General features: G+C 44.1%; 1 protein-coding gene across 1 annotated transcript in view; it reads left to right on the top strand.

Annotated features, from left to right (window-relative positions):
• The window catches only part of LOC142582159 (neural cell adhesion molecule 1-like), a 51,876-nt gene extending 50,022 nt beyond the window's left edge, over nucleotides 1–1,854 (top strand). The window contains exons 9-10 of the mRNA XM_075691554.1: nucleotides 216–343; nucleotides 1,235–1,854. Of these exons, the coding sequence (XP_075547669.1) occupies nucleotides 216–343; nucleotides 1,235–1,429 (323 nt within the window). The 3' untranslated portion in view covers nucleotides 1,430–1,854. The remainder of the gene's footprint in view (nucleotides 1–215; nucleotides 344–1,234) is intronic.
• The last annotated feature ends 15,927 nt before the right edge of the window (nucleotides 1,855–17,781 follow it).

The following is a 17,781-nucleotide window of genomic DNA, read 5'->3' as shown; positions in this document are numbered from 1 at the left end:
TTCTTCACATGCAATGTGATAGTCCTTCACGTGTTTCACGTACACGTTTCGTACACTCAGTTCTGGCACGAATTCCAGAGCCTTTTCCTAATTACGTGAGGGTACATTTAGCTTTGTTATAAAGCTATAACTGTATGCAGTTGGCATAAGTTGCGTAGAGGAAGAATACTGTACATACCCTCACACCCTCCCCCTTATTTTTGTCTTACCTGCAGATGAAAAAGATGGTGGGCTATCACAGTTAAATCTAGGAGCCATAGTAGGACCTGTCGCAGGCAGCATCGCGGTCCTTGCAGCTGCCGTGTGCATTGCATGTTTCTGCAAAAATCATCACAGACGAAAGGTAAGGCAGCGCCGAATGTTCGAGTTTCCCGTCCTTCTAACGTTGGGTGCCAACACACCACCCATCACTTTCTTTTCTTCTTCGTGTGCCTGTGAGATAATAAGCAGAGAAGTTTCCGTCGCCGTATTTATTCTCACTTGGTTAGAAAATAAATATAGATAAAATGAAGCGACAAGAAAACTACTAATAAAGTATATAAATTATTTTAGCAGTTTCTAACAAATTGAAGAAGAAATGTTAAATGTACGAACGTTTACTAAATAAACGTTGAAGGTGCCGGCCGACCTTAACTTATTTAACTTCGCGTGTGGCGTCTTCTATTGCTTTACTTTGTTGTTTCCGAAATGCCACAACATTCTTGCAGTTTGCAGTTTTTGATGCTTTATAGCTACACTCTCGGTATGAGGCGTTGTCGCTTCTTACCGTGTGGGTAAAGGAGCTGTAGCACCGTTGCTCTCATTTCCAACAGTACTGAATTAAAAAAAAAAACCATCTTGACTCTGCTTCAGAATGCGTTCCCTGCGCCTCGCAGCGTTACAGAAGTATTCATTCAGTGCGTAGCTATCCCAGGCAGTCTAACAATGTGTGTAATTAACGGTCGGATGTTCTTGGCGAAGAATCTGTGTTGTGTGATAAGATTATATTTATATTTATGTTGGCAGCAGTCTTAGTTTTTTTCTCATCCGCAGATGCCAGAGCAGTTTTAATGCACATTTGATTCTTGTAAACCATAGTGCCACAGCAGTTCTAATGCAAATTTCATTCTTGTAAACCATAGACACTATCTACACTATTCAAGTTCTTGGAAAGCAGTCTTACTAAAAATTTATTTTAAAAGTACTATGCACCATTCTGACTGAATGGATTGTGAACCTCAAGCTTTTCCTGCAGGAGAAGCCCGTGGTTGAAGAGACTCCCGCTACGAGCCAAGCGGAGAAGACCGAGATGTTCTCCATACCACTGGGCACACAGACAAAGGTCGACTGCAAAGGGGACGACATAGGCCCCGCTGTCGAGGTTGTGGCGCACTACAACCATGACCTCTCGGAGAAGCTTCCTCTGCAGTGCTACGGAAGTGTGCTATGAGCTGCCAAGCAGCTCGTCCCTCCATCCTGCGCAGCAGAAGTGACATCGTGTCGAAGAGAACACGATCCGTGAAAAGTGCGCGGATTAAAACTTCCTGCAAGCTCACAGCTCGCAGTCTTAGAGTGCGTTACGTTGCCAGAATATGTGTCGTTGCTTTGTGGGGACTACGCACGTGAAGACTCACCGCCACTCTCCGCCTAACACGCGCCCTGCATCGTGCAAGCCGTGGTTAAGCAACAGTGCGGAAGCTGTACCCTGACTAACTCAAAGCAGCGCTTCCGCGGACCAAGTAACTGATTGTGACTGGTGACTGCTGATTGGTGACTGCTGTGTACAGTGACGATGGTTACTCGTGTATGTGAGGGCACCTTACTCGTGTATCACTTGTTCTCCTCAACTCACAAAACAGGATTCTCATAATAAAATATCTTTTAATGAAGAACTTATATCCCCTTAATTTCCGCAGTTCAAGGAACGGGCAGCTAGTTTCATATCGTGGTGTTGTTATCAGTATTCACTGATTGATTTCAACATGCTACAACTTTCGCCCTGTTGAACATTTCGCGATTGCATTAAGCGCGGATGAATTATATTGTTTAAGGACGCTAAATAAAAAAGAAAGTGTGAACGCTAAGGACATTCCACCTACATAACTCGTGAAGATTGGCGGGAATTCGATGGGCAATTAGTGATCGCAGAGCGCTAAATAATGACATAAATTTGTTATTTAGTGTTCACTTATTCAACTCAAGGCCTATTTACCAATGAAAATTTTCCAGGTGTTGGCAGCGCGTAACCTAAAACTAAAGAATAAATAAAGATTGTCTGAATTAACAAAGAATGAAGGTACAACGCACAGAAGTTTTTGGGTGCCATCAATATAATGCTACCTATCATATTTATTAGCACAAGATAGCGATAACCGCTGATATAGTCAAGACTTCATAAAACACAAAACGTTAAATAGAAATAAAAAAGAAGTCATTGTTCTCGAATAAATATAGCTATGCATTAGTAGCAACAGTTAATTGGGCCCCCTCCATGGCAAAGTGACCTTTCCTTAAAAAAGAAAACAGCGCGATGACGGTATCTGGAGGTCCTTCAATTCCCGGCATTGCGCTATTTCTGCGATGAAGTCCTCACGTAGCTAGCTGAAAAAAAAGTCATGGATCTTTACTGACCTCGTAGCAAACTGGGGCTTACCAGAAAGAAACTGCATGAGGAGCGAAAAACGTACTCCAAAATGGTGATATAGGAAAAGCGACCGTATAAGCCTGATATTCTCGACAGCAAACGCGATCACGTTCGTAGGAGGCCTCCGAGCAGCAAATCCCAAATGACTGGTATGTTCACGACGCTCGCACCAGTAACACCAAAAGAGACGGATCCCAATCTCGCGTCTGGACGGTACGGGGTCGTTGAAGGACGGACGGATCATGAAAGCGGGAAAGAAGGTCAAGAAAACGTGCCTGTATGCAGGCTGAATCTCAATGCAGGGCACGCTCGAGAGAATGTGGTGGGCAAGCCGAAAGGACGTAACCGTATCAAACCAACAATAAAGAAACGCGAAGACGTATACACATTAATTTAGGGGGTAGGAGTTGTAGATTGACAGGGTGCATGCACCGTTATCGATAATGCCTTGCCCACTAGTAACATACTCGTCGTAGATATACGTGGACGTGTTCATCGCCACTCACCCAGCCATTGAAAGCCAGATACTACCGTCTTATACAAAGGCTTTAAGGCAGCAGCCAAGATTGCTTATGCTTGTTTCGGCCAGCTTCGGCCTAAGAAATGGCTGAAAACCGCGTGAAACATGCTGAATTTTGCTTATGTTTCCCACTTAGGTTGCCTGGCGCCATTTGATTGATATGTACTCACATATATAGGGTGTCGCATCTAACGTTAGCCAGGCTGCTAAAAATAAAATATATAGTAGACAAGGACGCAACCAGCGGTATTCTGTCAACTGTGACGTACCGCAACAGTAATTCTTTCGTAATTGAACTATCAATAGTTAGATAAGATTAATTAATGTACTTCTTAATTATTGATTTGAGGGCGCCAATATTGATGGAAAAGTCATAATTGTGTTTTAAGACAGCGAACACATGTCACTGCTGACAGAATATCATTGGTTGCGTCGTCGCGTATTCTTTATTTTAGTTGTGTAGCACGCTTACCTGAAATTAAAACATTTTCAAATATCGCTTGTCACTACCTTCAGGAGAACGAAACTAACGAGAAACGACTAGGTAAAACTTCCTTTTACCATTTCAAATGGAGTTTTGATTTCAGCCTTTTTAGTTTAGAGCTGTGGATGCTCGCACTGCGCATGGTTATGTGTGTGCGCACATGTATGAGCGCGTTCTGAATATTTTCTTTTGCAACTTCTTTATTACAACGTCGGCCTAGTTTTTACTCTGACGTATAGCGCAAAACGACCGAAAGTAGTGTTTTGTGTTCAGCTACAGTGTTCAGAAATCCGAGCGGCTGGTTGTCATCAGTTCAACTAACTTATCTGGAGTTTTCAACGATAACATTCCAGGAAATCTCTCAGAACCTAATAAGGGTAACTTTTTGCAAAGACACAGTTTGATACAAAGTTGGATAGGTTGCTAAAAAAAGTTGTGCTACTAGCTTAACGAACCGTGCACCTCAACGGTTTCGCAAGGAGGTGGGAGGGTAAAAAAGGTGACATGCAGAAAGGTTAACCTGATCAAGTGTCTGGTTGGCCTCTCGTCAAAAAGCAAGGTAAACAAGCACCGGTGCCAGAGAAACTCCATGCCTCTAAAACGCAAGTTGAATGGGCAGCCATGAAGAAAAGCCCAACTATTTAAAAACTACCGCATCGACTTGCTGTCTTATGCATTCTCCTGCCGAAATCATTATACATGAGAAGCGGAAAGGGGATAAGCGAGAGCGACGCACACATGACGTGAGCGGAAATGTAAGTCCACCTTCTAGGGAGAAAACAGGAGAGCTAAACTATCAGACAGAAAAGAGAACAGGTTGTGCGGCTGCCGAGCAACTCAAGCGCCATGCGAGTGTCTACTCCAATGAGATTTAAAAAAAACACAAAAGAAATGGTTTTTTGGCGATGAAGGGGAACCAGCACTTGCGAAAAGGACACAGGCCAGTTGCAGACGTTGGATCTAAATTTGAGTGCTCCCTACAATCCGAGCCACTTGTCTGTGGAGTGTAATTTGCCTGATATTTTCACTGACAATTTCGATTATTGCTGCAGCTTTCGTTGCACTTTTGGGATCTGTCTCAAATGCGTGTTTGTTTCGTACATCCTGGAGTAAGCCAAAACCTTTTCGCTTGTTCCTGGGGAAGCACCTCGCTCTTGTACGTCTGCTTGCACTGTGAACTCTAATAAATTCAGCAGGTTGGCATACAATAGGTTGGAATTTTAAGCTGAATCTCAGTCGTTTCTTGAAGTAGAGATATCGTTTGGCTTATTATATTTTAAATTTTTCATCAATTTCTCGGAGTCCTTTTGTTCCTCATAACTTCCATCGATTGTTCCTGCAGTATATCTGTAACAACTGCTCATATATTGAGTAATGAAATCTGCATACCACAGGCCTAGAAAAAGCTATTTTGGATTAGGCAGGCTTGGATATTACATTTTCAGTGAGAGTGTGAGTTCTGAAATATTTCGTTTACAGGGCAACGTTGCCGAAAAGTGTAAAACTGTAGCTATCAGCATTGATAGGACCAGCTTCTTCGTACACCATAGCTATTATTGTCATTATTTGTGTATACAACAGCTATTGGAAAATTTTGCCATACTTACAGTGCGGTATAATGTAATGATTTTTTTATCTTAATTCTGTTATTTTCTTAGCATTCAGCGCTCCGACCTGCCTATCATGACGATAACATAGAGCAACTCCCGCACCACTGATGGAAAAAAAAGAAAATATTTGAAATAGAATTATTAGATTAACATGAAGTATAGTTCATAGAAGATGGGCAATGATAACAATTGTTCAGTGACAGTTCACATAGTTAAAGGTAATAATATGAATATAATATGACTGCCCTTCTCCAAATTCTTTCGTAAATGAAACACACAACGCAAAGAAAGTACAAAGAAAAGAACACCAGTATTATGTAATATCTGACTAACAATCCACACCTGTACAATGGATATTTTATAGAAGCTTAAGAAGCTTCTTGATGTGAGAAGCCTAATGGATGCATATATTTTCACGAATAAGAAATTCCATTTATTGCTGTACCTCCGTACTGTGCAGCCCATACTGATCGCTCTACAAGAATGCACCCAACGTTTGACAAATATTGCTGACAGAAAGCTGCAGAATTGGCATTCCTCGCCGTATGAGTCCAACTTTGCAAAGCTTTATGTTAGTAAATGTGCTTTCAATTGGTGGGCCACCTACGCAAAGAAATACGTCTAACGTCACGATTGGCTGGCATCCACAGTTATGAACAGCTCTACAATATTGCCTTATGATTATGGACCCTAATATGCAAAAAACCTGAGGGTAATTAATAAGCTAAAAAGAAATATGTGATGGAAATAATTTTCTTTTTTCAATCCAGGTACAGAGAATATGCCTGCAGGAAACTCATGTGCTGCCTAAGAAGGCACCTCCTCAAAACAAGAGGGCTTGTCAAGGCTGCTATGCGCTGCTGGGTTGGACAGTGTGTCTGCAGATATAGGAAAGTGTTTTCTTGCACGATTGGTCGGTATTGGGTATAATGCAAACCAGCACCGGAACTATAGTGCAGAACAAGGAGGCTTGGCGTGACAGGAGATACACGCAAGCGCGGATGTGGGCTCCAACACAAACCTGCTGTCATCTCCACGAAGTCGTCAATCTTTAGTCACTTTATCGCGTTCATTCAGTTGTGATCCCTCTTCTCTCGTTGTCCTGCCATCGTCAATATTCCACCATCTTCACTCAGTCGCTATAACTAGCTGCGTTGTCATATCGTCGTCATGACGTCACCATCATCACTCCGTCATCGCCATTCCTTCATCGTCATTTCATTCTTATCATGCCATCGTGGTCTTACTGTCACAATCATTCAGTCCTCGTTACTTCATCGTCGTCATCACACCATGGCAATTATGCCGTCATCATCATACATACGTAGTCATGCCATCGTTGTGAAATTAAGGCTTTTCGGATCGTCGTCATTCCGCCTCTATGACTCCAGAACTGTCATCCCATTGTTGTCATGCCGTCATCGTCACACCGTCGCCGTTACATGCACGTAATCCCTCCAGCATTGTCCTGCTGTCGTCGTCAAGCCATCGTGGTCCTTACGTCAGGGTCCTTCTATATTATTCATTTCAGTGTCATCATCTTATGACGTCATGTTGCCACCGTCCCTCAATCGTCGTCATTGCGTCTTCGTCAAACAGTCGTCTTCACGCCGTCGATATAATGTTAATGTTTATTCTGTCGCCGTCATGCCGAAGTTGTCACACGATCGTGACGATGTATTCGTATTCATACGGTCGTCGTAATGTCGACATAGCCATTCCATCGTCGTCATTCCTTTGAGGTCATTCGATCACTGTCATCCCATTGTCGGCTCACCGTTGTTTTCAGACCAACGTCAACTTTCCAGCATCGCCATACTATGGTCGTCATGCCGCCATCGTCTTGCCAGTGTTGTTATGCCATCGTGGTGACAAAGTGGTCTTCAGGTGCCTGTGGTCGTTACATTGTCGTCATACCGGCATCATCATTTCATCGATCCTACATCGTCTTATCAACGTCGTCAGTGCTTCGTGGTCATGTGTAGGATCTGCATGTTGGAGCACTGCAAGTTTATGTTGAGCGCAAAGGTTTCGGTAAAAATGCCTCCAACTTATTCGTGTGCTCAATACTTGCCAATGCTCGCTAAACAAGAACAGCGTTTCTCACAAACATCCACGAACGCTTCGCTTAAACAGATTCCCACAGCGCATGGGATGCGAAATTTTTACCTTGCCTTTTTACCTTTATTTTACCTTTTACATAGTGGAGAAAACAGAAGTCCTGGAAAAATGAATACGAGACTCGACTAACATAACCAGCCACCCGCTAAAGCTTCTGCTGTTGCTGGCAACAACGAACTAGTCCCATATATCGTCACGATCGCCCCACGTTATGCGACTAAAGCTCGTTACTATTTTAGAAGAACGAAATTCAAATAAAAAGTATTGAGCAATGCGCATAGAAACGACATTCATGAAGTGCAGCATGAGTTTGCATTTACATGCAAACGCAGTGCAAGCGTAGACGCCTGGAATGCTGAACCAGCTCCCGCCACTACCTGTGTTGAAGAATGATTTCCGATGAATACGAGATCAGCTAGATAAATCTTTTTTTTTTCATCATGGGCGTACTTATTGCGATTGTAGAAACATAGTATTTTTGGCTATTTAATGAGAATGAATTCTCAAGTACAAACGTGAATTCAAGGGAGCTCATATGTACGAGCAAAAAGAGAAGAAAGACAGAGAAAGAGAGAGATTATATGAGGGAAGGTAGGGGGGAATTGCATAAAAAGGGAGCACGGGAAAGCGTAAAGTGAGTGCTAAAAAAAAGGAAGTTCAAACGCTAAGCAAATTAAGGAATGAACGAAAGTTCTCCGCATTCAGTAATAGCAGCTCTTCGTCGAAAACTACAAACTACGGCCACGAATTCGTTACACTAGAGGAATTCACTAAAAACACGCACTTGCGTAGAAAGCCTGCGCAAAGTTTTCTCTTTTTCAATTTCACTTCGAAACCTTCCGTTGACGTATATAGGAGCAAATTAGTCCAAGGAGAACTTAAAATCAAAAGCGTCAATACACCTTTGAATTGCCAACAGATAAGGAAAACATCCTTCTTGTAATCAAGACTGGCCCTTTCAAGACTGCTGCTTCCCCCTCTCCAGTCGCCATACAGGCGACCCTGTACAAGGGAACGCATGCTTGAGAGCAGCACGATAACACTGCGCAAGCGCTCCGTCACGTGGCTTTTTAGAGCGCAGCTCTTTGGCGTCCGTTCCTGGGTTTCGCGTCGTCGTCGGCGTTGTCGTCGGCCTCGTAACCAGCTCCGCCCCCCTTTCATCCCCCCAGCGCTAGCAGCGACCGACTGATACCGCTGGATGCCGCTGACGCCGCTAGAGAGTCAAGATAACGTGACTGCATAGAACACCGTCGCCGCCATGCAGAAAGAGGAGGAAAGGGTCCCCCCCCCCTGTTCTTGTGTGGCGGATAGGGTGCTCTTCAGTTGCCGACGCGCCGGTTATTTCACGTAGGCCCCGGCACGTCGACGAATACGTGACCACCTTCCCACGGCTAGACCTGGTTCTTAGCGCTGCGGAAGCGAGGGTATCATATTGTTTGTGTCGGCATCGGCGGCGTTGTCCCTGAAACCAACTCCGCAGCTGGGGTTGACTCACTATCGGCGTCAGCGGCATCAGTCAGTCGCTGCTATCTCTTCCCTCCTCCCTTTATCGTGTTGTCCGCTTGCTGCGCGCGCTTCTGCCCCCATCGTTTGCCGCTGGGTGTACACGCCGCCCCCCTCCCCCCTCTTCCTGCGAGTCTCCGGTTGTCAAAGCGCCGGCTCGAACTTAATTCCTTTCTTCGCTCCTCCTCCAATGCAACCCCTGTGCGGTGGCAATCAGAGAGCCAGATCGGTGGCGGCGGATCTGTATATGTGCACCGCCCGAGCCGAAATTGCCGCTGCCGTTCGCCCTGTGCGGTGGCAATCAGAGAGCCAGATCGGTGGCGGCGGATCTGTATATGTGCACCGCCCGAGCCGAAATTGCCGCTGCCGTTCGCCACTGAGAAATTATCTGCCAGTTCTTTCTGAGCCATGAGCGAGACGACCGATGGAAGTCCTCCGTCTGCTGCTGCTGCTGCTGCTGCTGCTACTGCTGCTAAACGAGCTGCCAGAGCAGAGGCCCAGCGCCGTCGCCGTCGGAATCCAGAGGTGCGTGCCGCCGAAGCAGAAGCTTACCGTCGCCGCCGTCGAGATGATCCAGGAGTACGGGAAATATAAAAAAAAAATTCTGTGATAGCGCATACATGTGTTGCTCGATTTCTTTGCCTCAATCTGTCGAAAAGGTGAAACAGCTTATTTGCTGCGCTCAAATTTCGCATTAGGAAGTAACGTAATCGTCGTTAATTTTTCATATTCCGCTGGCTTTCTTTTGCAACCCGGAAAAAAGGACTACGTGAGACGTATCGTACAGGAAACTACTCAATCATTGGTTACTGAAGGTGCTGTACCAATCTACCTATCATACTTGGGGTCCTCAGCCAATAATTAGATATCATGGCAATTAAACTTAATTAGTTATTGAAGTATGGACAAAACAAAAGATGCCTACGTGACTACAGGCCAGTGCAAAAAGCATGCGTTCGGTTCAATTCACTTCCAACACGCCTGTCATTTTTAAATTCTTCACTCAAGTTACGTGGGACACCATTATATATATATATATATATATATATATATATATATATATATATATATATATATATATATATATATATATACATATCTTTCATTCAAGTATTAAGTACAATTAATTGCCACTATGATGTCCTTCGTGTATGGCTTCTCATGATACGACAAATAAAAATCTGGCCCTCGCTGTCCTTTCTTCACGTTCAATACTTAGCGAGGCCTCGAATCCAGCAGCATTGATGCCTTCAGGTAGGACGTCTGGGTTTATTGACCGCTTGTCTTCACCCAGAAAGATCACGTTCGCATGACGCCTGTGACAGAAACGATGCTCCACATCCGCCGTCAAGGCCGTGGGTGACCGCGCTGGCTAAGACTCCAAGGTTTAGTTCTAGAAGATAGGAATAAATACCCCAGGAAGTGGATGGGAAAACGGCGCCGCGTTGCTTCAATTGGTGAGAGCATCGCACGCGTAATGCGAAGACGCGGGTTTGTGCACCACCTCATGATATTATATATATATATATATATATATATATATATATATATATATATATATATATATATATATATATATATATATATATATATATATATATATATATATATATATATATGTGTGTGTGTATGTATATGTATATATATACACGAAAAGCATCGAAAATGACTTGACTAACGGCTTCGATCACAAAAATCTACGTCGGGTTACCGGAAGCTCTAGGTAGTGGATGCGCTGTAGCAGATGCGAGAGGCGACTTACTGCTGCTGGCAGCAGCTAACACTACAGGAACGGGAGTACGAGCCTGCGCCAGCTTCGCCTGAAAGGAGACATCAGGCTCATTGGGGCAGAATGCATCACCGCGAGAGAATGCTAAATGGGTAATCGCTGCACACCAATGGCTGGAGCCTCTGTCGAAACTAAGGGAGTTGCTCGCGACAGAACCAAAGTGGTTCGATTTTCGAAAAGAGCAAAGGCATGCCAGCGTAATGCCATATTCTCTGCATGTCTAAATCTTTTTTTTGTTGCGTTTTAATGATGTAACTCAACCTTATTCGTGGTAACGAGGAAAATAACTTTTTTTTACGTTGCCAAGTCTAATAATGTATGCATGAGCACAATTGTTATCTTTTTAGCAAGTTTTCTTGCATATCATAAAGATTGGGGAAGATGTTGCGATGACAGGCCTCTTAGGTCATTTTTAAGGCAACTAACATTTTAAGCCTATTTCGTCCACATTCGGATGCTGCTGACGGCTACCTATCCAATGAAACGTCGCTCTCGTTCTCAAAACACGAAATAAAGCTACATGTCCGACCTATAAAAGTAGGAGCGCGCGCTCTTCTAGATGACAGTGCGAATTAAAATTTTACGCCTGAAGATGACGCCTATATAATCGCACCGTAGTTCATTCGAAAGTAAAATATGCTAACTCAATTCTACAATGCCAGCGGAACGGAACCGGCTTGAGTGGGGAGGCTGCATTAAGTGAAGCTTTCTTTGTGGCGTCCGAACGCGTAGACACTGGAATCTGTGGTGGAACTGTGGCAAGTGTGTGTAATATTGCGATCAGCATTCTTAGTCTACGTACCCCGCTATATATTGCAGACAAAGGTGTCTTCGGCAATAGGGTCCGTCGCTTGCTTGACCGTTACTCGCATTGACGCCGACAGTCATAATGAAATGAGTTATAGCATAGATATTTTGGTGTGTGTGTTTGTTTTGTTCATACGGTCATTTTACTGGTCTTCATGCTTTCTTCGACAAATGACCACTTGAGTTGAAACGTCAGCACACTAGGCCGAAGTACTTCACTCATGTATCGTATAATGCGGTATTGTAAGGCAGTATTTAGGAGATCATATTTATGGAGATAAACGCAACATTGTAGCACACCCAAACGGGCAAACGCAAGCGCATGTAAAGACAATCTATTTGTATTACTAGTATCAATCATAATCCTAACTCTTCGGTGGCTTGAGTGAAGCGGAGAAGTCTAATTTGCCTAAAATGAGGCCATCAAGGTGCACTTGCGGACATTAGCGTTAGCATGCTCCTGATATCATTAGAGTGTTTATCCAAGAGCTAATGACACTCTGGAAATTATCTGGCCATAAGGTAAACCATTAAATAGAACAAGGAATATCAGAGATGCGAAGCAATGGATTTTTGCATAATGCCTAGCGTTGAAATGACACCGCGGCACAGCTAATACATAAGAAGAATCCATAAAGTATTATGACAAGTGGTATAGACACAGTCAAATGCTGTGCGATTGTTTCTTCCTATCCAGCTATACAGAGTTATTATGAAAAGTATGTTCTAAAAAGTGTGTTAACATCGATGGTGCACTCAAACACAACAGCAAGTGCTGCGGCATTCGATCGAGGTCGTGAGCCAGTAAACGGAGTGTCAGTACTTTTGAAGTGTGTTAGAACTCGCCTATACAACGTCACTTTCTTTGATGTATCGGCTATAAGACTGGCAATTATCTGTGAAATATTCTTTTTATTTACTCGCGCTGTTAACTGCTCTATTATTAACCGTAACCGTATAGGGAGTTGTTATAGACGATCTTATATTCCCTTCATGCGCGCCGCCATCTTGTGCTGTTACACAAACAATTTTTATGTTTTATTAGAAGTAAAGTCACATAACATGGTCATGAAACGCTGAACACATTCATGCAACTATATTCACGCTTGCCAATTGCCTGTAGTAACGTACACTTCGCCGTTAAAGACAGAAAACAGCAGCGTTAACCGCCCAGGATGGCGGCGCCCAAACGTTCCCGTAAATTAGTCTATACGTTTCGCGGCAGCGTTCTTTGTTTTGGCCTTGTTGATATATCTCGCCATTAGCAGAGTCGCACGCGTGCGTGTTTTTCTGTTTGTATTCTGTAGCATAATGTCTTTTAATTAAACTGGAAGTGTTTTGTGTCAATTCCCGCCTTATGCTTCTGGATCGAGGCTCATCAGGCGTAGACCAGTCGCTGGTCAGCAGTCGAAACTAACTTTATACGCAGGCGCTGTGGGTTTCTTTGTCGCCTCACCCACACCATTCCCGAAAGTACAGTAATTTAACTATCGGTCTTTCTTGATCGTTGTCTGCTATAGCTAACGTCATTGTATGTCGCGCTGTTTTGTTTATCACAGTGAGGTGGAAAAAGCTTTCTTGTTAATGCCGTTACATGGAATTGATGTGGACCGTACTGAACCCGATGTTATTGAAATTGCAGATGAAATAATACACAAGAGATGGCACAACACGTGACATTTGAAAGCAGTAACTGCTCGAGATGGCCAAAATGACATTATTAGCGGAACACCTTCTTCATAAGCATCAATAAAGCGGCCTTCGCAGATTAGGGACTCCACTGTTCACTTCTCTTCACATAAGTTTGATGCACATCACTTTTGTGCCTCAGTTGAACGCTGGGCAGCTTCCAGAAAGAAAACCATCGAAGATGATCGTCAAACTAAGCTAACACCTAACGCGGACAGCAGAAATATTATGTACACGATAGGAATACTTCGGAAGTACACTGCTGCCGTCGCTAACGGTACTCGATGATGGCGGCACAAACTGCTGTCTAAATGTTTTGGTAGACGACATGACAGCGTGACGACGATAGAATAGCGACAATCGGAAGAATGACGGAGCGACGACATCGGCCTAGTGACCAAGGTGGCACGACAACCAAATTACGAGAGCGTGACGATGACGCTGCAAGATGACAAGGGAATGACGACAGCATAACAAGAAAGAGAGAGAGATGCAAATAAGAGAAAGGCAGGGAGGTTAACCAGAGTTAAGACCTCCGATTTGCCACCCTGCACTAGGGGAAGGAAAATGGGAAGTAAAGACGGAAAGAAGAGCGTGACAAAAATAAAAGCGTGAGAAAAAAATATGAAGAGGGATGGAATGGAGTCATTATAGTCTTTGACTGCAGGACAAGGTTGTGCATCTGCGCTCTCTTCCCAGCTCCTTTACTTAATTAGTGAAGGCCAGAGAGTGCTCCAGTGATTCGCTCTAAAATGATGCAGATCCTACGTACTGCGGGAGTCTAAGTGCATCTCGAGAAGAGGCGCCCAGCGACTTTGGCAAGCCTTACTTTGCTACTGATACCTACTCCTTCGTGCCATTACCTGCAGGGTAGCATGTAGGTGAAAATAAGCTGGCTAAACACTCTGCATTTTTAATAAAGCGCCCTCTCTCTCTCTCTCTTTGGCGACGAACCCACCCTGCAACTGTCAGCTCCGCTGGTGGGAAAATGGGACATAGCGCCATCACCGATAACAACACCTAAGCCTTAAGACACGATTAAGATCTCGCGTGCAATCACGTGCGTTTCAAAGAGCTATAGGTGGCATTCGACGACGAACACAGCCTGGTACGCGATTGCGCAATAGTACGTGCCTTTGCATCGATGGAGGAAGTCTGGCTGCCGAACGCCTCGAAAACAGGCGTAGAGAGGCTGTTTTAGGTGCAGGATCTTTTCCCGAGATGGGAGAGGCCCAGAGATGCAGCAGGAAACGAGCTACTGCCAGATATGTTTAAAACCTGCCAATGTGCTTGCGACGATTCCCTTCACGTCGTTCCTATGGTTAGAATGCCTGGTTCGGCCACGGAATTTCCCGGTATATAATATACATGGACTATAGATGTCGAATCGGTAGAACGTGCGAAAGGAAAGTCGTTCGCAACGTGTTGAGCTTCCTGGCAGACGCACATAATTATTAAACAATGGTTAAAGGTACTCCAGAGAGAGCAGTTGTTGACTTGACGAAGACAAGACCCCTCGTACAAGCGTTGGTGCCTGCCTGAAGATTTTCCTTTTCGCCCAGTTTGTTACATATACAAAGGATTCAATTTTGACAGTCTTGATTGCGTGACGCACCATGTGAGGCTTTATTGGCTGATTGTCGCCTGTTAAGTTCACATAATACGTGACCGCCCTGAGGTTGAAAATAATTTCCTCTACATCTGCGCCATGGCCATGAGGAATGCTGGCATGTGCATCCTGCAGAAAACGACTGGAAACGCATCGTCATATCGCAATAAACGCCAAGACATTCACCTATCCTGAGCCGAAGGTAGTGCCCACCTTCTACAAACGCTGGGATTTAAAGACGGAAGGATTAATTGTACAGCGATCGAGATGAGCGAGAGACGAGGGCACTAGTGTAGAAAATGCGGGGAAAACATTGATAGAAGCGGAGTCAGTGCAAGCGTAGGTAACAGTACAATATGGTAATGTAGGTCTTAAGTACGAGAATTAAGATTGCGGTCAGATGGGTAGAACACTAGATAGAGTACTTCGTAACGGCATGTGTGCAAACGGTGATGATAACTAGAAAAATATATAGCACAAGAAACAGAGAATGATACAGGAAAGGTGCTAGACCAACAACTGACTTTGTTTCTGAGAAACGGCGTCCACAAAGACCAAACGGAGCATTCGTGACAGCACTGCAAGTCGCTTGAATGCATACTTTATCGGAAAACCGGAGCTCTTTGCTTGTAACTTACACAGATGGCACGCTCACAAACTTCTTTTTTACGGTTGTGACTAACAAAAAATTCCGGTGGAACCCATCTCACGATGACTATCGAGGATAAAGCGTTAGCGTTGAATCATTTGAGCGACGCAGCGTGTTGCCATCACCGAACCGAATAATGTATGAGGCGTCCGCTGCAGCGGGACACTTTTTTGCACTTCCCTAAGAGCACTTGGCGCCATCTGGCGCCGCCACCGCAAAGCCTGCGCGCAGCCTTCGAAGTTCATTGCGTAACGGTGCTTGCGAGCGCTACGAAATGTGTCATACAACAGCCGGGCTCCACTGTCGCGCCTCTTTCTGGACATGCTGTACCATCTAGTGGCATTGCCAAGAAGTCCGCGGCTGGCCTCCGAGACGACAAGCGTGGTGTACCGGTGCCTACAAATGCAGCCCCGGGATAGTGCGTGATAGCCCCTAAGAATGCTAGCCTCATAATAAGTCAAGCCCCTTGGTTCCTCTTTTCTCTTGCTCTTCTCGCTCATCTTATTTTGTGGTTATTCACAACACACATAGTTTAAGTAATTGATTTAATGAATGCGAAAATTTTGGTTTGCGATGTCTGCTGAGTCATCGTCTAAACAGGAAGAGGAACCAAAGGGTATATATGTTGTCCTCTGTTCGTCGCTCGTACTTGTCTGTTCGCTCTTTTCGCAGTAATGAACGCTCACCAATTTGTCCAGTTTGCCACATTAATTGGTACACATCGTTCGGCTAGCGGCATAGAAAAACTTCAAGAGAGCTCTACTTTGTGGCGTTGTTATCTCTAATGTTTCATCCACTTCCTATTTATTTATTTATCTTTTATTCATTTATCTGTGCTGCATAATATATATAAAAGGTGTAGCCGAGCTACTCTCTACTTCTATCTCTCGAAAGTAACCCATGTATACAGAAGGGGATGTAGAGGGAGCAAAAATGATCAATAACACATGCGAGAGCACAACAAATAAAGTTCCAGCGAGCACTGGGAAATTACCCCTACGATAAGATAACGTATGAGGCGTGCAGGGACCTAACCAGAATACCGTCCAGAGTTCACTCTTATTGGTCAGCGAAGCGATATAAATGGCGGTTATACAGCATATACCGCAACGCAACATTCAAGGCTTCTTTGAACGACATACACAGTTTCGATATGTCCAACAAGATCAGTGCATATATTACGCATGGCTCGTCGCGATAACTCGCTGGCTATGGCGCACCGCTGCTGAGCAAGAGGGGGGCAGTTTAATTTTCGGGCACGGCGGTCGCATTTTAATGACGGCGAAATGTGTTAAAAATGATCGTTTACTTAGATTTAGGAGTAGGTTTAGAGCCTCTCGATGGTCTCAATGTTACCCCAGGGCCCTGCACTGTACGGCGCCTCTCGTAGCTCCACTGTTGTTTGGGATGTCAAATCTAATGAATAAACGAACAATCAATATACATGCGTATGCGTGAGGCGTTGATACGAGACATGTAAACAGATAACGTTTTGGCAGAAGTGCACCATTATTACTCACGAATACAATATGCCTGAAGCATTCATGATGAACTCAGTGGATGCGTTGACAAAAGAATATGAACAAATACAGGTATAAGCTTATCTAGTGATCGATTACTATATAGATATTGCCCAGATAACAATAAAGACGCCTTAATATTCACCAAAGCACTTGATTTTCTTACATGGCACAATACATCGCAGCCGCTCATGCCGCAGTTTTTGCATTGGCGCTCATTTGTTCTTTTACACAGCAATGCGACATTTATTCGGTGAATTTCGATGGTGCTAGACATTGAAAAATACGCAGATCTCTGAGAAAGACGGTTCGACTTGTCCGCCCACTTTCTGTTCAGTGTCTCTTACACACTAATATATTCCGAATTCATGACGCAAATGAATTCAAAGCTGTGCAAATTCTGTAGTATTTCCCATATCTATTACGTGGTTATTGAAACCGTAAAAAACAAACGATGAGTCGACGGCGCAGCCTAAAGAAAAGGACGATACCTAAATTTATGGGACGTTAACATGGCATTCAGAAGTTAAATTGAAGTTTACAATGTGTTCAATGGTTGCACACCTATAGATAAGGCTGCTGAGCAGAAGAAATAACAACAAAAGTTTAGTCCAAAAACAAGAAAGGGGCTGACAGATGGAATAGCACACTGTGGTATAAAGTTTGTAAACAGGGATGAAGTGCCTCAGACAGGCTGGCCAACGTTTCGATAGGAGGACCTATCTTCGTCAAAGGCGGCCTCGTCATCCTCGGCGTGTTAGTTTTAAAGGGTTAGTGCAGTGACCAATTTTTTCCTGCCTACTACTCAATTTAATGTGCTCTTTCAGGTTTTTACGTCTATACCAACTGTACGATCC

This window comes from Dermacentor variabilis, chromosome 5, assembly GCF_050947875.1.
Source record: "Dermacentor variabilis isolate Ectoservices chromosome 5, ASM5094787v1, whole genome shotgun sequence".
Lineage (NCBI taxonomy): Eukaryota > Metazoa > Arthropoda > Arachnida > Ixodida > Ixodidae > Dermacentor > Dermacentor variabilis.
The sequence above is the reverse complement of the archived record's forward strand: the minus strand, read 5'-3'. Positions and strand labels throughout refer to the sequence as shown.